At 35.6% G+C, this 21,818-nt stretch overlaps 1 protein-coding gene across 3 annotated transcripts in view; it reads left to right on the top strand.

The window, feature by feature from the left end:
- The window catches only part of LOC149807082 (nuclear pore complex protein Nup155-like), a 149,411-nt gene that overhangs the window by 6,761 nt on the left and 120,832 nt on the right, over positions 1 to 21,818 (top strand). For all 3 annotated transcript variants that reach the window (XM_089961670.1, XM_089961656.1, XM_089961662.1), the window contains exons 6-10: positions 1,996 to 2,088; positions 4,126 to 4,274; positions 10,295 to 10,400; positions 13,899 to 13,972; positions 18,312 to 18,403. In XM_089961670.1, coding sequence (XP_089817796.1) covers positions 1,996 to 2,088; positions 4,126 to 4,274; positions 10,295 to 10,400; positions 13,899 to 13,972; positions 18,312 to 18,403 — 514 coding nt within the window. The remainder of the gene's footprint in view (positions 1 to 1,995; positions 2,089 to 4,125; positions 4,275 to 10,294; positions 10,401 to 13,898; positions 13,973 to 18,311; positions 18,404 to 21,818) is intronic.

Below are 21,818 nucleotides of genomic sequence, written 5' to 3'. Positions count from 1 at the left end.
GGGGATGTATTTTTATGAGCACTACTCACATTTCATCAGTAGGTCAGTGACAACCATATTTTACATTCACTAACTGAGGTTAATTTTGAGTTTTGTGTTGATTTCTCAGGCGCTGTTCATGCCTGAATTGTAAAATTGCTGATGATATGCATCTCTGTTACTACCACACTTTCATAACAAAGGAAGTTCATGATGATCTATATTTCACCCTTTGCTGGCCTAGCTTAACTTCTCATGACCACATAAGTTTTGGTCATTTTATATGCATTCTTTCAAACATGATTTTTCTCTGTTTTAAAGCAGAATTCTGCTTTTCTCCTGACAAATCTGATTTTTGTTGATATAGTCCTTTTTTTATTATTATCATCTCCGATCCAGTTTTTAAAAAAATTGTCTGTTCGGTCCCATTCTGCAGTGACCCTCGTAACGCATTTGTTCCATATATTAGTTAGCCCATGACTCTCGTAAAGAGTATTTTGATTGGTCAAAAGTTTAAATTCATCCAATGAATCTTCGTGTAATTGAAACTGATGGCAATAGAAAGAAGAAGCGAATTTGCAAAAAATGGCGTCCTGAGTTGTTGAGAGAGACCATGACACGAGAAGTTTAGATAAAGGTTTAAAAAATTTATGGAAATAGGAATGGCTGGAGTGAAAAGTCGACAGAAATTTAGTTGGTCAGTATATAAGAAAACTGAACACTAGAGGACACATTTTATGACTTCTGCTGTACGTTAATTGCAGTTGGAAGAGTTGGGAACGGCACCAACAAAGGAAGCTGCATATGAAAAATTGAAGCTCAGAAGGCGTCTGGAAAAAGTGCAGCTAATTACTATAAGAAGAAAGATTTCTTGTATGAGGGAACAGATGTAGCTGTCTGTCCGAATATGCGCACTGCATGTTGCCAATACAAGCACCAGCTTGAAAGGAACAAGGTTCTCATTGAGAAGGAAAAAAAACAATTGCAAATTGAGCCCAAAAAGGAAGGCTAAACAAATCTTTGCCAAAGTCGTGCAAAGAGCTCGACTGGAATATCAACAGGCTGTGTCCATTGGAGAAAAAAATAAGTGAATGTATGGGATTATTTGTATATAGTTGATGTGCTTGAGTGTTTATTTTACAGATTTTTTATGAAAAAACAGAAGTATAATCTGTTTGCTGCAAAAATTGAGAAATTTTTGTGACTTAATTATGATGTGAACACTGACATGCACATGAAATAACTTACGCACCAACATTATTGGAGAACAATTCACGTGACAATAGATATTGTGAAATTATTCAAGTCAAGTTGAAACTTTTTGTTAAGTTTGTTAGTTTTTCAAATGAGTATTTTGTTATATATTATGATCATAAGTTGCACCAGGAGCAGTTTTTTATGATTGTAAGATGCATTTTTGGCCTGGGGTCTTTGGCTTCCTGGACCCCGGATCAGGGGTACTGCCTCTTGAGGATCCCCAAACCCCACTTTAAAATTTTCAGCTACCAAAATCGTTTCTGATTCTTTCCTTTGTTTATGTTCCAATCAAGGAACTTGATAATTAGATGCATCTGTGTTACTGCAACACCCTTAGAACCAGAGACAGTGATCTTCATTTTACAATGATTCATCCAGAAAAATATTTTCAGCTATTTTGACTATTCCAATATCTACAGTTACTTGATAATTGTGGATGTGGAATGGCTTGCACTTTGGGTAAGGAAGAACCCTATTGATTTTTTTTGGGTGGAAAGATCAAAGAAGAAGGTCACTCTCACAGGGAATAAAATGGTTTCTGCACAATAATTAGAGTTCTATATATACCAAATGTTTGTAAATTGCTTGCTAATCATTGTAGTCACTAATTTCGTAAGAGTTGTACCCTTTTTATTGTTTTTACTATAGACTTATCTCCATCAAGGAATCGGGGCAGAATGCAGGTGAGTGAGGGTATATTTATGTGAGGAAATTGCTTACCACTATAGTTTGTGTTAATATATAATTTTTTTGTTTCAGGGATATTCCAGCCATATATCAAGTTTCTGTTGTGTCTGGCCACCCCTATTGACATTGTGCTGCTTGGTGCTAGTTTTACTGGACAAATTAATGGTACAAATTATATGACAAGTTAAATTTATTAATTTTGCATAGATTTGATATAATCTCAACTTTCTGATGAAATTTAGATATGAACACATAATTGTTTAAGTATGAAAATTGTACAAGATCAGTACAGAACAATTGACTCTTAAAGATGGAATCATTTTACAGTCTGGCAGTGTTAAGTTTAATCTTTTTGACCATCATTTTTTGTTACAATTACTATTCCTCTCAGTTCTGAATAGTGAAAGTTTATATTTGTTACAAATCATTGATGATTGCTTAATTCAAGAACTACACTTACCATGTATGGGAATGTGACTTAATTACACTCAGTATCATAGGCACACTGGTGCTTCATCTGAATCTGGTTCTGTTCAGTACACTTAAACCAGACCTGCCAATCCTTATGATTTTGCAGTAAGGCATATGTAAGTTACACTTAAAATATGGACTTACTGAACAAACCACAAATTACAGAAATACAATTGTTTGTGGTAAAATCCAGATACTGGCTTGTCCATGTTTAATTCAGATCCAGGTTATATATTTTGTTTAGTTGAATTGGTCAGGGAACCAGACTGACTCTATTGGAGTACCTCAGTCACATTAAACTGTACACATTTTGTGATGCAGAATGTATGATCAAACTATTGTTTTTGTTTTTTTAATGACATCTAACAAGCGAGCGGTGAGGATGAAAGGAACAATAAATCTCGTAAAAGTTTGAATAGTACAGAAGAATAAAATGGAGCATTCAGATTCTTGGGGGGAAAAAGCTCAAAGGGCAACAATTATGTTTACGGACAGTTTATTTTAATTTGAGTAAAGGCCTGAAAGATGATTGCCTTTGCCACTGCTTTTTTAAAAAAAGAATCAGGTTCAGAGGTAACAAGAAGCCATTGAGCTTATGTATGTTTTGGAACTGCAGTTGATGGTAATTAAGGTTAAAGTACACTTTACGAACTTTTGAGTTGAAGACGATGTTTACAGTCAGTACATATTTTTGAATCATACATTTGGATCTTTAAATGTATGTTTTCCAGCTTGATAATAGCAGTAGATGATATTTTGTTAAATCTTACTGAAAACTGGCCCAACTTACTGGAAAAAAATTGACTGCCTTACTGTGAAGGTCTTGTTTGGGTTGGCAGGTCAGCTAAACCAAAGGCTGCATTTGAGAGGATTGATCTGGACACTGGCTCACATTCCAGTGCCATGCTCAATTCTTGAACATCTACAGTATGCTACCTGGAAGCCGCTGTAATGCCAAGAACCCACACTTGCATTCTGTGTGAACTTATATCAAAATGTCAGCAATAGAAAACACATGAGGGACCAGCAAATAAAAATATGTAGTTATTTGAATTTTTAGAACAAAAACAGTAGCATTTTTTATATGATATAGGGCAGAAATGAGATGCTGAGAACGTGATCATGTCAATCAGGGAAGGATTCGGCTAATGAAAGGTGGCGGCTAGATTAAAATTATGTTTTGCCATGAAACAGTGTAACATATATAGATGCAATTACCAATTACATCTTGGATATACTGCATAGTGTAGCAGTAAAAACTTCTCAGACATCTTGAAATACAAACAAATTATGTTCTTACTGCACCATTATACAGTTTCATAGATCTGCCTCAAAGCCACAGCAAAATATAAAACTGATATATATTGTGAACTCATACTATACATATTGCAATGTGTAGTGATGTGCAGAACGCTGACAGCTGGAATTCTATGGATGGAATATATTCAATTTACTGTCAGTTATAATATTTGAGCATAATTCAATTTTCTTGACATGGGTATATGCACTGTATATTCATGACATAAAATCTTCACAGATTAATAAGTGAGTGAATTTGCTTCTTGCAATCTCTGCTTTAAAAACTATTTTAGAAAATTCAGTTTCCTTGTAGAATTGTCTGAAATTTTATCCTGGCTAACAGTGTGTGTTGTGTGTGTGTGTGTAGTATGCCATTGAGGCATTTAGATCTGAATATTGCAAATGCAAATGAGGTTTCTTTACTGTTTGTAGGTAATGAGTATGAAGAGATGCATTTACTCCCAGACCCATTATTTTCCATCCCAACTGACAACACCTATATAACTAGCATTGTGGGTACAGACTCTGGGAGAATCTTCATGACAGGGAAGGATGGCTGTCTGTATGAGCTTGCCTATCAGGTAGGCAGTTATTTACATGAATATCAAAATCACCATTATAAACTGCTGAATGTCTTGTAGTATGGACTTTACGATTTATATATAAATTTTATTGTGCCACCAATGATTTAAACATGCTTCTTTTTGCATGTGTTTACTACTTTGAGGAGTAAACATAATTTTCACATTACTAACAGCTGTATGATTGTTGTATAAGATTTCAAAGACTGGTTTATCAACCTCTGTTAGAGTTAGTCTTTAGATTGTAAATTTGTTAATAGTATTTAAGTAAAAGAACCAGTCTGCAAAAGGATGGCACAGCATAACAGCAGCAGTAAAAAATGTGAAAATCTTGTGTGTTTTTTTCTTCCTAAAACATGTATGAAAATTATAGTCATAATATTGGTTTATTTTCAAAATGATTTTTTGTAAGTGCTATTAAGCTTCAGAAGGTCAGCTATATTTACTTGTACAGAAGATTTTTATTTATGGGAAATTAGCTTTATTTAATCCAAGGACTTTGCGTACAATTCATAACATTTGCAATCATAATTTCTTGACAAACCAATTATACTAGATTTTATCAAGGTCATGGAACCTGAACATCGTTTTAGGTTTGAGCTTTTCTTATTTGACATTATAGAATTTTAACATCTTTGTATTTTATATTTTATCATCTTGTTCGTAATATTGATATTTAATTGAATAGTTTTATCTTCATAAACATTTCTGCAATTCATTTCTTCAAATACAAGACCTGATGATAACACCTTAGGAGAACTACTACTACCTTGCAAATCCAGCCCTCCCAGGTTAAATGTTGTAGCTAAGAAGCTAAAAGTTACCTGCCCACATAGGTGGCAGTTAGCAGTCTCCCCTTGATGCAGTGATTAGTGCCAAATCCTATGAATACTTTTGTTATGCATGTGCAGAGCAGCATTCTCTGCAGACAGGGAGGCCACACAATTCACAAATAAGTATTCTAGAAGATCTCCATTTTCCAGTTTTTTTTGCTTTTCATCTTTGGGATCCAGTGAGAGCTCTGAATGCATCCTGTATCTCTTCCCTGCACCGTAATTTGGGCTTCCTCATCAGAATCACTTGGTGTCTACCCAGTACTGTACGCATGTCAGGCTGTCAACAGTATTATCTTAGTGCTGATCCTTTCAAAGTTAGGTTCTTGCAAGGATCATATTTCAAGCCGATGATTCCTCTTGAGCAGTGTCTTCAGCAGGGATGTACACTGAAGTCATTTCGACAGGGGCCTCAGTTCTGAAGAACCATCTCTTAGCCTGAGAACAAACTTAGCATACAAGGTCATATCTCAGGAAATTGGAGAACATTACTTGATGGTTTGTGTGGATGTGAGCACAATTGGTTAAGGTGCACATATCCTTCCATTGTTCCAGAAAGGTGGTAATATGGATTCCTTATCAGATACTGCATATCAGTATCTTAGAGATGAAAGGCATATGGAACGCATTTCATTGTGGTAAGAGAAACTAAATGGAAAGGGCATTTTCAGTCTGCCAGACAAGTCCACTGTGGTGGATTATCTCAAAAAGCATAGGGGAAGTCCAAGGTCTTTGTGTTTTCTTTGGGAATGTCTAAGCTGGCATCTTCTACGATAAATCAGTGGACAAGTTCATCTTATTCCAAACTGACTGTATTGATTACTAGACTCACTGTCTTAGAAGAATCAGCTAATACAAGCAGAATGGTAACTTCATTACTTCATTTTCATTCGCTTATTTGCCCACTGGTATCGAACACTGGTGGATCTATTGGCAGCAAGGGTAATGCAAAACTAACATCCTTTGTCTCACTAGCTCTAGATTTGATTGCCTGGACAGTCAATGTCCTGATTGATCCACTAAGATGGGAAAAATCTTGGACCTTATCTAGGGATGGAATTCCCCAGGAAAAGAGATATTTGCTCATCTGCTCAAGCAACCATGATAGCAGATGTTCCATCCCAATCCAGATTTGTAGAGACTGCATGTCTGGATCTTATTAATCAAGCCCTCAAGAACAAACAGTTCTCTCATCATGTGGTGGAGAGAATAGCTCGAATGAGAAGACCCTCCACTTTTATTTGTATGAGGGAAATGGAGAAATTTTGCTCAATGGTATGAGTGTAAACACATTGCACCGCTGAACGTATCGTTACCTCAGATAGCTAACTTCCTGCTTTGGCTCTTTGACAAGAAACAGTTATCACAAATCATGATTAAAGAATTTGTTCCATGTCTTTTAGCACACTGCTTCATCATGGATGATGTGATATCAGACTAACAAGACCTGTCCAATTTGTTGTTGTTGTTGTAGGGTTTAACGCCATTTTTCAGCACAAGATAGGCTATACATGGCGGCCAGTATTAATGGTGGAGGAAGAACCCGGAAAGAACCACCGACCCACGAGAAGCTACTGGCAAGCTTTCTCACGTAACCACATTAGCCGAATCCAAGACTCGAACCGACGCAGATAGCGGTGAGATGGCAGTGATCCGTAACGGTGAGCGCTTTAGACCACTCGGCCACACCTGCTGTTAAATTTCAGCATCATACATCCATATGCATTGACATTGTGCCCAGAGTGAAATCTATCATGGGTGTTAACCTGACTGAATAAGACACTGTTGGAACAGCTCTCAAGGGCTTCACTGGTTGACTTCTCATACAAGACCTGCTTCTTACTTGCACTAGAGATAGCATGCAGAATCAGCAAGATACATGCTTTATCAGTTGACCTGAACTACTTTCATTTCTGATAGGATGGGTCATTGTCATTGATGATGGCACCTGCTTTATTTGCCAAGAACAGGCTCCTGCTCATGTGGAATCAGACTACTGTGGTGTACCACTGTCTACTCTGGACACTTCATCACAAGGTCATCTACAGGATCCAGAGAAATGGTACCTGAAAAAATTCGAGCCAGTGCATTGATAGAATTCCTGTCTCTTCTTACCTCTCAAAGATGAAATGGATGACATATCAACATAGACACTCCCTTCTTGGATAAAATGGGTTATCCCCTCCACATGTTAGAAATTAACCCAGAATTAAATGAGCATGCTACACATCTAGGCTAATGAAGTTAGGGCAGTCACAAGAAGCATTGTATTTGATTGGTACTGTTCTCTAGCTGACATTTTACAAGCTGTGTGTGTGTGTGGGGCTGAGTGGTCTGAAGTGCTCACTGTTATGGATCATTGCCATCTCATCTCTGTCTGTGTGGGTTCAAGTCTTGGCTTCTCTCAATGTAGGTATGTGAGAAAATTTGCCAGTAGCTTCTCGTAGGTCGATGGTTCTTTCCGGGGTTTTCCCTGGCTCTTCTTCCTCCATTTATACTGGCTGCCATGTATAGCCTATCTTTTGCCAAAAAATGGCATTAAACCCTACCACAACAAGCTGTGGGATGGAGGTCAGAGTGAGTTTTCTCCAGCTTTAACCTTTGAGACAATTTTTCACAGAAGGTTCAGATTGACCTGGGAGAGCCTATCACTTCAATGCAGCATGTTACCTTCCCGGGTGGTTCAGCAGCTATCCTAGGGACATGGCTTCAAGAGTTCTGCTGGATTTGCAGGAGGGAAATTTTCCCTTTCCGAAGTTGTATATCCTTGCTTTTGGACTTAATCCTCCAGCTGGGTTATTTGTCTAGAAGGTGTCTTTCATACCATGGGGGACTGGTGATGGTCACTCCTGTATAAGGATATGTAACTGCCACCACTTCTTACCTATTCTCCCAAGGTATTATGATTGGGTAATGTGTTTGAAGAAGAAACCAATTTTTTCTAATAAGATATATTTCTTCAATAATACTTAGTTGGTCATAATACACATTCACCCTCCCAGCCTTCCAGGAGTTACATCCATTTGGAGATTGTGCACTCCACTCCAGTAGTAAGTGAAGTATTCACAGGATATGGTACCAGTCCTGGGGAGATCCCATTAACTTCCACTCAAGTGAGTACGTAACTTTTAGCTTCTTAACTGACAATTTTGGCCTGAGAGGAATGGATTTACAAGGTAGTATTTCTCCTAGGCATTATGATTGGGTAAGTATTATTGGAAAACCTCTTTTATTAGAAAAAAGTTTAAATTTTTTTCTCGAACATAACTTTTAGTTGTCAAACATATAGCCAGTATTGTGCTGTGTTGTAAAACACTGCTACATACATAAATACATACATGGGGGCCCTGAGTAGCTGAGTGGTCTAAAGCGCTCTCCGTTACGGATCACTGCCATCTCACCTCTGTCTGCGTGGCATTGAGTCTCGGATTCAACCAGTGTGGAAATGTGAGAAAGCTTGCCAGTAGCTTCTCAAGGGTCAGTGGTTCTTTCCGTGGATTTCCCGGGTTCTTCCTCCACCATTAATACTGGCTGCCATGTATAACCTATCGTGTGCTGAAAAATGGCGTTAAACCCTTCAACAACATACATACATACATACATACATACATACTCTTTGGCAGGGAACTGGAGGAACATTTCGGATTTCACTGAATTTCTTGTTCAGCATTCTAATATTTGCTTGTTATAACAATATTTGTATATTAATTAGATATTAAACTTTATTATTTATGCCCTACATTAATTTTGAAAGAATATATGGTGTTACCATTATTCTCCAATCCATCCAGTTTTTTGCTTAGGTCAGTTGCTAACATACTTTTTGGTGCAGTAGGGGTGTGTCATACAACTTTTTGTGTTTGTGTCTCATGATGAGTGCAACACTTCACCAAAAAGTATGTCAATGTAACCAATTTTTTATGTTACCCTGACTTAAAAAATTTTAAAGTCAGTTTCTTGTGTACTACCTATTAAAATTTGGCCATTTTGACTTGTATTTTATGATTCATTGACTTTGCTTCAGTTATTTTACTAAAGTCAATTACTTTTACAGAATATAGGGTAGCATGGCAGTCATTCTTTGTTCATGTAGTTCTGGTATATAAAGCAGTCACTTTTCTGTGTTCATGCTGTTCTGGTTTAGGAAGTGCTATCATTGTGAGAAAAAGAAATCACTTTTCTGACATTAATGTTGGTGGCATCAATAATGTTCAAGTTTTTAAAGTCACATATCTTCTACATCACTTATAGCAACCTTGGGTTAATAAGCTAAAGTCATTTTATGCAAGGCATTCCTGTCAAGCCTGGCTTATGCTACTTGTCAAGATAAACATCATCACGTTTTTTTTGCATTCACCTGAAGCCTGGATATTAGCATGGGTCTATGGTTTATGCACACTGGAGAGCTCCCTATAATGCCTGTTTGAGCAAAAAGCATCCTTCATTGCTGTAAAAGTTCAAAAAGTTTTGTATACAATTTTTAAAACATCATTCGATGTATTCAGCTGAAACTTTGTGATAAGATTATGAGTGTTCCATTTAAACATACATGGTACCCAGGGAAGGCAGTTTTAAAAAAATATATGCCAGGGTACCTTAATTTCACAGAGTTCATATTAAAATGGTAAGAAAATTCTAAATTGGATCAGATGGGTGAGTATTCCACATTAAAAGTGCCTTCCCTGGGACCCAGGTATGTTTTACTTGAACAGCCCTTACTGTATCTTTAAGTTTATATGCTATATTCTAGGAGTTATTGATTATTGCCTGCTTGTTGCATCCTAATGACAATATTAAAGTCTACAAAGGCAGATACAGGGATTATAGTGACAGGTACATGGATGAGACACTGTATTCTGCAGACACTTGATTATCCTTGCTAGATATGATAGAGTAGATTTTCAGTGATTCAAAATACATATTGTATTCCCTCAACAATTTGTCTGTGTGAAACAATGTAAAGAACATATATGACTTATACATGTGTCATCGAATTTAAATAAATTCTAGTGGAAACATTTGGATTTTTTTATATTAAATACAATATGTTTTCAGGATTGCCTATCGATCAAATGACATAATGTCTCTCTGTAACTCTGCATTTGAATCAGTTAATAACAGAGTAGTTTTTGTATCGAAAAATAAGTCAGACTTCAATCTTGTAATGTTCTGCTCATCCTTTTTCAGGCTGAAGATGGCTGGTTTGGCAGAAAATGCAAAAAAATCAATCACTCTACTAGTAGCCTCTCATTCCTAGTCCCATCTTTCCTCAATTTCTCATTCAGTGAGGATGGTAAGTTATGTATGACATCAAACTGGAAATTAGCAGGTTTCTGTTTTTTGTTTGTCAACAGTAAACAAATTCATTTCACAGTTTTCGCATAGTATCTTTTGAAACTGCATTATTGGTACTCTATTTGTTAGGTCTCATGTCTCCCTCTCTCACAAAAATGTTCAGAACAAAAAAACAATACTTGACTAATTGGGTTTCCTGGAAAGACCTGTTAAAACAAGATTGTTTTTGTCAATGATAAAAATAGCAGAAACAGATGAACAGTTACTGTCGTTCAGTTTTCTTACCTGCTGTCAATTGAAATTACTATCAAAACTGTCAATCAGTGATAATCAACATAACTATAGTTACCTGGGCTGTGTTCAGTAAAGATAGCGTTATGCAATCTTAGTGTGACATGTGACATGGTTGACGATTGCTCACGTCAGTCTGGCATAGAATTGAATTTTGTAGTTTACAAACTGTCCATTTCATATCTGACTGAAAATGTTAGAGCAGATGGATCTTTTCAAACTTCCAAAAGATGTCAGATCAAAAATGGGGAGAAAAAAAAACTGCTGTATGAACTTTAAAAGAAGAATGTGAGTAACATAATACACCACTCCGACTGAGCACATGATCATCTTACCGATTGAAGATTTTATGATCATTCAGCAAAGTTACACATGTAGATTAGTTAAAGTGAGTGCTGAATATAAATAATTTGCCAATATATTTTGTATTCTGGTTCTAATCACATGGATTTTGCCCATTTGTGACAAGAAATTTGACTAGTTGCCGAATCACGTTACTAGCAAAAGTAAATTTTTCATACAGTGTACTGTAATTATGGCATATAATATAGATGACACTTTATGCGAAGAGGTTGCTTTTTCATATTAGCAATACTTATGCTTACACCATTCTTGGGGTTGTCATGTTTGCATTATGCATGCACCACCTAGCATACATATCAGAGGACAATATATGAGATCTGCAAAGAGGCCTGTTATGCACTAATCTGTGTAACTTCAGAATATTTTTGCATGTGTTGGGTAATATTGCCAGATATACTGCCAGTGCATAGAAGTGATTGAAATAGGCAGTATTTGTAAAAATGTCTGCACTTTGAGAGCAGTGAAACATTAGAACTCCCATAAATTAGTGCATATAAAAATGAGTTGCAGTATCCAATATTCACTGAACTGTTAACCATTCAGTTGCTTGTGATGTTGCCAGTAGAAGTCTTGCAGCACTTGTTGCACACTCGGTCTTTTCCAGTAGGCAACTATTTGCAAATCTGTGTTTTCTTGCTTGACAGAAATGGTTGTTAAATAAAATTTATTTAGCACATTGGGCCCTGGAACAAGCATTCTGTTGTAATTTTAACCTTATATCAGGGAAGTTTGAGAAATGCTTGTTTAAAGGACAGGTAACCTAGAAAACCCAAAATAGCTGACTCCCATCGTGGTTCATCTAAAGATGATTTCATTTGGAAAATATTGGCTGATGATAGCAATTATGGCATTGATTTTTTAAATTTTATAGTGTATGTATATATGTATATATATATATATATATATATATATATATATATATATATATATATATATATATATATATATATATATATATATGTATATATATGTATGTGTAGATATATATATATATATATATATATATATATATATATATATATATATATATATATATATATATATATATATATATATATATATATATAAACAGATGGCATACTGGTCAACAACCCTTTCAGTGATATTTCAAAATGTTGAAAAGGCAGAATGCCAAGCCTATTTAAAATACAGTCTCAAACAGTTTAGCCCTGCTGTATCTTGTACTACAAAATCTATTTCGCCTTATGAAGGATAAGATAAATTGAATAAATAAGAATTTAATTGATACTTAAATAGAATAATAAGAATATTCATTTGATCAAATTACCTCTGAATGAGCAAGACTATGTCACTGATGGGCTTCAAACTCGAATACAGCATTATGGTACAGAAAAGAAATCTGGCACGGTAGTCTGCAGAGCAGTGATTGAAGAAAGTGACACTGACAAAGCTCACTTTAGTGAAAAATCTGATTTTGGAGCAGAAATATATCTATAAGACAATACCAAAAAGCTGTGGAAAATTGTACGTAACAACCATAAAGAACATTTTCCTTACTTGTTCAAGCTGGCTAAGCTAGTTTTGCATATTCCTCTTTAGACAGCGGACTGTGAAAGGTTTTTCATACAAGGATAAGGAATAATATTCATACATGAATAAGGAACAGATTCAGCTTAGAAACTTTCAACAGACTAATGCTTATACAACTACAGGCAACATATTGTAAAGATTTTGCTTTCAATAGCACTTTAACAGAGTGGGCTTGGAAGAGAGAAAGACAGATATTGGGGGTGTTTGTTATATATTGAATTATGTTTGTTTCCTCCTTCCCTCTCTTTTTTTTTTTCTATTCCCCACTTGTTTTGTTGGTGAAGGGGAACTCTATCTTTAGATAAAGTCCTGGCAGCATGTCTGTATTATCAAATAGCAGATATTTGTGTGAAGTTGTTAAAGGCATTTGAGTTTCTGATTTTTGCCCTTAGTTTCAAAAGTACATGAAAGTAGGATATGTGTTACTTTTTGCTGTTAAGCTATAACAAGAAGCTTAAAAAAGAAATTCCTGATTGGGAATTCCATTGAGATGTTTGACACAACCAAGCCAATAGTCATTAAGATCAATTAGTGCTGCATAAAGTCAACCATCAGTGCCAACCAACTGACCACACTCTTAATAATTAACATATAAACTTTGTAAAAATAGAACGTTTTTATGGAAAAATGTTCATTGTATTAAGTTCCCCCATTGCTTTTTCCCTTTCCTACCCCCTTAAAATTTTGCCAGAATCTTGGCAAATGACAAAGCAATAACAATATGAATCAGTAAATATTGTGATGATGATGATCCAGATTTTCCACATTTAAAAAATATTCTCTAAGTTTTGCAAAGTTTTATTACTGCAGTATTTGATCTGGTAGATATACATAACTGCACAATAAATATGGCATTCTTTCATATTTAAATTTTAAAAAATTTTCATTATAATCTATATAGTTTTGGTGTTTCTCCCTGAATCGAAAGAGTGCATGTTATTTATCATCAAGACTTTAAATGTGTATCTGGTTATCAGTAGTATGCCTTGTATTATCACAAGTTGTTTTTATTAGTTTCATATTATTATTGTTGTTGTTCTTGTTGTAAAAATTAAAAAAATATGCAAGATTGGTAGCTGACAGTTCTAAAAATCCATTTTTATATGTAGTCCACTTCCATTGATGCAGCATAGGTTGTTTCATGATGGGGATTCCTCTGGAGCAGTTCAACCAAGAAATATATGTTTATAAATTGTAGTGAAAATTAAGGGAAAACTTAATTTCTATGTGTTTATATAAACTGATGCAGAGTTTCAGTCAGTAAACATCTTTTCAAATGCTTTTCTTTTAGATTCCTTAGTTCAAATTACTGTGGATGAATCCAGAAATATTTTGTACACGAGATCAGAGAAAGGAACAATTCAGGTAAGCTTGGTGTTGTGTGTTTGCTTTTTTTGAAGAAAATTATTTTGAAGATGTGATTCTGTCTTTTTATATTGGCATTAGTGAGTGTGTGGAAGATGTGATCCTGTCTTTTTATATGGTCATTAGTGAGTGTATGGAAGATGTGATCCTGTCTACAGTGGTACCTCGGGTTACGAACTTAATTCGTTCCAGAACTCGGTTCGTAACCCGAAACATTCGTAACCCGAAACATTGAAATCATTGAAATAGAGACAATCCGTTTCAAGATGAAAGAATTGTTCTTCTTTATTAACGTCCGGTCGTTTACCTGACAAAACACAAAGAATACGTGTACTTCACGTATTAAATAAAGAGAAAGAAAACAACCAAATAAATTAAATGTAAAATAAAAAAAGATTTAGTCCATCTTTCTTACCAAGAAAACAATCATGGGAAATTTGTCACTTTGTTTGCTATTCTGAATCATTAGTTTCAGGAGTTTCGTGTCGCTGTTTCTTGGCAGCCAACTGGGAATCTTTCTGCACCAAGAAACTATCAAGGGAAATTTGTCGCTTCCTTTGCTGGAGAATCTTTCTGAAGTGGGCCATCGCATTATCATTCATCAGGTTTACTGCCCTGTTAGCAACAAGTTTGTTTGGATGATGGTTCACAATGCCCACTTGCTGCAAATTTCTTTAATCCTGGCAGTTGAAACGGTCACTGGCTCCTCATCATCGGATGACTGCTCCTCCTTTAATGTCTTTAGCTGTTCATTCTGAAGATCCACAAGCTCATCTGTGCAAAACTAGGCTACTAGGCTAGCGCTAAGCAATGTTAGTACTGCGTGGCCTTCGTGTGTACTGTATGCGATCATTTGTCTCCAACGTTAAACCTTGCTCTCTCTCTCTCTCTCTCGCCTTCGTTCGTAACCCGAGGCATTGTTCGTTACCCGAGACAAAAAATTTTCGAAGTTGTTGTTCATAACCCGAATTGTTCGTGACCTGAGGCGTTCGTAACCCGAGGTACCACTGTATTTATATGGGCATTAGTGAGTGTATGGAAGATGTGATCCTGTCTATTTATATTGGCATTAGTGAGTGTATGGAAGATGTGATCCTGTCTATTTATATTGGCATTAGTGAGTGTATGGAAGATGTGATCCTGTCTTTTTATATTGGCATTAGTGAGTGTATGGAAGATGTGATCCTGTCTGTTTATATTGGCATTAGTGAGTGTATGGAAGATGTGATCCAGTCTATTTATATGGGCATTAGTGAGTGTATGGAAGATGTGATCCTGTCTATTTATATTGGCATTAGTGAGTGTATGGAAGATGTGATCCTGTCTTTTTATATTGATATTAGTGAGTGTATGGAAGATGTGATCCTGTTTTTTTATATTGGCATTATTGAGTGTATGGAAGAAGTGATCCAGTCTATTTATATGGGCATTAGTGAGTGTATGGAAGATGTGATCCTGTCTTTTTATATTGGCATTAGTGGGTGTATGGAAGATGTGATCCTGTCTTTTTATACTGGCATTAGTGGGTGTATGGAAGATGTGATCCTGTCTTTTTACATTGGTATTAGTGAGTGTATGGAAGATGTGTTCCTATCTGATTATATTGGCATTAGTGAGTGTATGGAAGATGTGATCCTGTCTTTTTATATTGGCATTAGTGAGTGTATGGAAGATGTGATCCAGTCTATTTATATGGGCATTAGTGAGTGTATGGAAGATGTGATCCTGTCTTTTTATATGGTCATTAGTGAGTGTATGGAAGATGTGATCCTGTCTTTTTACATTGGTATTAGTGAGTGTATGGAAGATGTGATCCTGTCTGTTTATATTGGCATTAGTGAGTGTATGGAAGATGTGATCCTGTCGTTTTATATTAGCATTAGTGAGTGTATGGAAGATGTGATCCTGTCCATTTATATGGTCATTAGTGAGTGTATGGAAGATGTGATCCTGTCTTTTTATACTGGCATTAGTGGGTGTATGGAAGATGTGATCCTGTCTTTTTACATTGGTATTAGTGAGTGTATGGAAGATGTGTTCCTGTCTGATTATATTGGCATTAGTGAGTGTATGGAATATGTGATCCTGTCTATTTATATTGGCATTATTGAGTATATGGAAGATGTGATCCTGTCTTTTTACATTGGCATTATTGAGTGTATGGAAGATGTGATCCTGTCTTTTTATATGGTCATTAGTGAGTGTATGGAAGATGTGATCCAGTCTATTTATATGGGCATTAGTGAGTGTATGGAAGATGTGATCCTGTCTTTTTATATTGGCATTAGTGGGTGTATGGAAGATGTGATCCAGTCTATTTATATGGGCATTATTGAGTGTATGGAAGATGTGATCCTGTCTTTTTATATGGTCATTAGTGAGTGTATGGAAGATGTGATCCTGTCTTTTTATATTGGCATTAGTGGGTGTATGGAAGATGTGATCCAGTCTATTTATATGGGCATTAGTGAGTGTATGGAAGATGTGATCCTGTCTATTTATATTGGCATTATTGAGTGTATGGAAGATGTGATCCTGTCTGTTTATATGTGCATTAGTGAGAGTATGGAAGATGTGATCCTGTCTATTTAAATGGGCATTATTGAGTGTATGGAAGATGTGATCCTGTCTATTTATATGGACATTAGTGAGTGTATGGAAGATGTGATCCTGTCTTTTTATATGGGCATTAGTGAGTGTATGGAATATGTGATCCTGTCTATGTATATGGACATTAGTGAGTGTATGGAAGATGTGATCCTGTCTATTTATATGGGCATTGGTAGGTACATGGAAGATGATGTAATCCTGTTTATCTATGTGGATATTAGTGGGTGTGAAAGATGTGGTCCTATCTTTTTATTTCCGCATTAGTGGGTGCATGGAATATGTGATCCTGTCTATTTATATGGGCATTAGTGAGTGCATGGAGGATGTAATTTTGTCTTTTATATCAGCAATAGCAGGTGCAGAGAGGATGTAAATAGGTTTATTTAAGTATTACTGTGTGCATGGATGATGTGATCCTGATTTACTTTGTGCATGGAGGATGATACCCTGTTTATTTATTTGGACATTAGTGGGTGTATGGATGATGTGATCCTGTTTATATAGGCATAAGTGGGTACACGGAGGATGTGATCCCATTGTTTTATTTGGGCATTAGTAGGTGCATGGATGTTTGCCTAATTATTCCCCTTTTCCCATATTGTTAACTTGAAAACCTAGAGGGGGATAGTGTGGGGGGTAAGGTAGGGTGCAGGCTTTTCACGATGATTATACAGGCCACTTCTCTGAGCTTTTTGTTAGACTGAAAGTCAGTTCCAGCTTGGATTGATGATTACATGCTCATAAGTCTCTGTCCTTCCTTTTGATGTAAATGCTTCAGTTAAGGTTTGTGTTTTGGTCATTTTCTCACACACTATTGCCTTTAGTGTAACATGGGGTTACTACAACCAGCAGTCAAAATTAGGTTACTGTGACTTACATTTCATAGCTCAATGATTTATGGTTACCATTCGGTTGAACTCAGTTTCTCTGTATTGGTATTTGTAATTAGGTCATTTTCTTGAACAGCATTATATGCAGAATTGCACAAGTTTGTATTTATATGTGTTATGGGGAGTACTGTTTACGTTAGTGAAAAGTATATGCCTGGCCTGTGGTGCAGTGATTTTGTTTAACCTTTAAGTTTAGATCATTTTGTCAGGCACTATTGCCCATGAAATCACATGATTTGGTATGTAATGTCATGATGAGAGTACATCCAACAGTGACATATTTCATGCTTCATTGGACTTAGCTTGAATTCAGCTCAGTTTCTCAGTTTTAGGGTTTGCATTTAGGGCATTTTCTGATTTGCTTGTAGAGTCACACATGTTGATATTTAGATGTGTAAGTCTGTGCTTCAAAGGATGCAAAATTATGACAAAGAATGTTCCTAACTATCAGACCATACCACCGTTGGTCTTTTTTATTGTCATTCAATCAGACCACTGTCTCCTGGATACACAGTTCTTTATAAATTTGTAATTGGTCTGAACAACCAATTATGTGGACAGAGTCCATGTCTTCCAGTGGATCTGGTTAATCAGTATTTTACTGTATTTTGTGCTGATCATGGCCTGGATTAAACCCACAGAACTTTAAGGATGGACTAAAATTGTAGCCTGAATTACAACAGTTGAATCGGATAAAATCATAGTCCTTTTTGGATGGAACCAATCAAATGTCAAAAGTCTAAACTTAAATTTTATGTGAGCCAGAAGTAAAATTTAAGATTGTTGATCTGTAATGTATGCATATGGTCCCATCTTTTCATACAATGTTCTGCTTTTAGGTGTATGACCTTGGGGTAGATGGTAAAGGGATGAGCAAGGTAGCAGCCATGACGCTACAGAACACTGTTCATGCAGCATCAAACATTGCCAGGTATACTACTGGATATATCCTGTCTAAATGTTACCATGTAAAGGTTGTATAGATCCATGAAATATCAAATAGTCTTAGGCAGTGTTCTTCTTTTCAAGAGTTTTAGATCTCTTGTTAGCATGAGTAGTTTAGGTAAGTTTAAGGTATGTATAGTTCATTTACTTTATCCATGCTTTTATATCATTTACACACAGATGGGTTGAACAAGTTGTGACCTTTACTTGAAAGTCATGCAAATTGTTTAAACAGTGAGATCATTTAGGGCATTCATAATAACGATTAATGGCTTGTTTACATTTATCACACTGCTTCAGTGGCCTTAGTGGTTAGAACGTTTGCCTTAGGTGATGGAGGTCGCTGGTTTGAACCCTGGACGAGTCATACCAAGGACTTTAAAAAATGATACTAGCAGCTGCCTTGCTTGGCGCTCATCATTAAGAGGTTAGTGTGAGGCCTGTTCGGCCTTGTGTTAGTTTAATGTGACTGGGTGAGACATGTTGCTACATTTCTGCAGCATGATGCCCCAGTGCTAGACATCAATAAATAAGGTGCCACACAGTTGACATTGTAGCAATATGACTGAAAAATTGTTAAAGCTACTTTAAAAATCCAAATCACACACACAAACACACACACACAAATTACCTGAAAATCTAAGCTCCATTTGTTGGAATTTCTTATTGTCCATATGACAGTAACAGGAAATGGATTTCTTCTACTGTTATTAAAAATAGTTTGTTTCTCCAGATTCCCAATTTAGCTATATAAAACAGATTTGGACTTAAGTGTCTGATTTAAAGGGGTTTTATTGTATCTCATAGTTACAGAAAAGCAAATTAGATGGCAATGTTTGAAGCTTATAACATTTCTGTACCTGCCAATTTTCCAGACTGTACTGAGGGGGTTGTGAGACTCAAAAAGTGTGTTGTTAGGTTCCATGGGAGTTGGTACACATTCTCCTGTGCTTCACAAAGTTAACCTCCTTCAATCTGGAGTTTCAAAATTAGTTCTGATATCCTTTGCACACTTAATAAATGGCTCAACCTTCCATGAATCCCAGATAGTTTTTGACTTCAAAGAAAATTTGCCGCAGATGCTGAACTTGGATTAAACACACTTCCAGGTAATAATGTGTGATAACTTTTGTTTCTTCACAAGAAACCTACGATTTATCTAATTTCAAATGAATTGGTTTAATCCACTCCTGCACTTTACCAATACAAATTAGCCTGATGGGTTATCCAGTGGCAATGCTGAAAGTACTGTAAAACATGAAATCACCTGACCCATTTTTCAGTCAGTTATGTGACTTGTTGAATTGCGTTTATTATTCTCTGATTGTCCTTTTAATTGCCACTGTGACAGCTGTATATCCTGATGATAGTTTTCAATAAGCATGAAGCTATGCTAATGTTGAACAAGGATACATTGTCATGTCAGGAAAGGCCTCTCTTTATTTTTTTTTAAAGGATTTATTTGAAATAGTTTTTATGAAGACAAATGTGTCATGGAAAATTGGGTGTAGAAAAAGTTTTTTTCCATGTACATTCTGATCTGGCAAATACGCATTCTGTCAGTGGCATTTGGCATAATTAATCTAAATAAAGTACTAGACTTTAATACCATTAAATAATTTTTTTATGCTGCGTAAAAGACTGACCCAACAATCAGGAAAATATTAAGTGGACTAGAGAAATTACATAAAATTTAAACAGAAACAACTGCACTCCTGAAAATCTTTGGATGGTGCTCAGCCTTAAAATGGATTGCATGCACTTAACACATTAACATAAACTACTATTTACTGAAAAAAATGGCATCCTTTTTCATTTAAATCCCAAATGTTTCCAAAAGCTGGATTTGGCCTGAATATCTTTTATAACATCACATTCAGCCAATATGTTGTCATGTTTGACATGAGTCAAACATCTGATGAAAGGTTCATTGATATTCCAAATTAGTTTGTGACAAATACAGCTGTCTTATTAAAAAAATAATAGTCCTTCGAAGGGTCTGACACTTGTTACATGTTTAGGCTCTCATAAACAGTAACAAGAAAAAAGTGAAGACAACAAGCTTTGTAAAATTTATTTCCCTAAAAAAACAAGGTAAAAATGAGGAAAAGAACTTACGGTTTTAAGAATCAGATCCAAAATAATCCAAGAATAATTCAGGAATTAAAAATTAGAAGTCCTAGTAATAAAATGATCTAATGAATTTGAGTTTGAGACCAAAATCTAAAATGGAAGGTGATGACGTATACTGTACCAAGTATAGTACTGACGTGTCAACAGTTCTTTGTTGAACCACAGAAAATAATATTCCGGTGTTTGAATTCCCTATAAAATTTCAGTAAATGTCTTTGTCCAAGAATTCTGTATGAGCACTTAAATAATCCCAGGGAAAATAATTAATCTCTTAGAATCCAAATAATTAGAAGAAAAATTAAAATTTAACTCCAACTGGCCATAACAGAAAAAATATCACCTTGACGTCGAAATGTTTAAAAGCCCAACTGACTAAATTCTCTATAGAAAAAGGTTATACACTAATTTAAGACGCAAAACAGATTCTCATATGAGGGTCACGTGATCACTTTCTATAACAAGATGGAAGCTTTACATGCTTAAGATCACGTACTCCCAATACAACCTCAATTTCACGCTATAAATCCCACAATAAAAAAAATAAAAAAAAGAAGTTGTTTTCTTCAACTCTTACTTGCTCTGTATCAAGATCAGGAACTAGGTCAGCATTAAGATACAAAGTTCTAATATTAGGTGTTTATGAAAAAATAGTCAAGTCAAACTAATTTCTGGAAAATGACAACTTCCAGTAAATAAAATTACATTACAATAGCCTGTAATGGAATAAAAAAAAAGTTAAAACTAACAAACAAACAATTAAATTAAACTATACATAACACACTCTACTGGGTGAAAAGGATTTCTAGGAATTCAGCATAAGATCAATTCTTCCTTTTAACTGTGTAGTGTTGAAACCATCAATGAAATTCTTCAGTGGTTACAAGATTTTCAAAATATGACTTTCCGTTTAAAAGAAGTAGCAATAACAAGATTTGACATCAGATTGGCACCATTTTTATTTAAGACCAACTGGACCCCATGTCATTATGACTTTTGGTTAAGGTAGATTTGTAATAAATATTGGATTTCAGATCAGCACCATTTTTATTTAGGAACAGTTAGACATCGTAAGAAGCTTTTAGTTAAAACTCCTTGTTGATATGATCATCCATTTAGGAGGAATAGTGATAAGACTTCAGATCAGCACCATTTTGGCCATATTGGGTATCATATTGGTGCCTTTTTAATTTTAGGACCAACGAAACAACTAAAAAAACCATTTTGATATGAGCATCCCTGTTAGAGGAGTAGCGATAAGATTTTCAAGA

The sequence above is a fragment of the Sinohyriopsis cumingii genome, chromosome 1, assembly GCF_028554795.1.
Source record: "Sinohyriopsis cumingii isolate HCF-2022 chromosome 1, ASM2855479v2, whole genome shotgun sequence".
In the NCBI taxonomy this organism is placed as follows: Eukaryota; Metazoa; Mollusca; class Bivalvia; order Unionida; family Unionidae; genus Sinohyriopsis; species Sinohyriopsis cumingii.
Note: the sequence above shows the minus strand (reverse complement) of the source record. Positions and strands in the feature narration are given on the sequence as shown.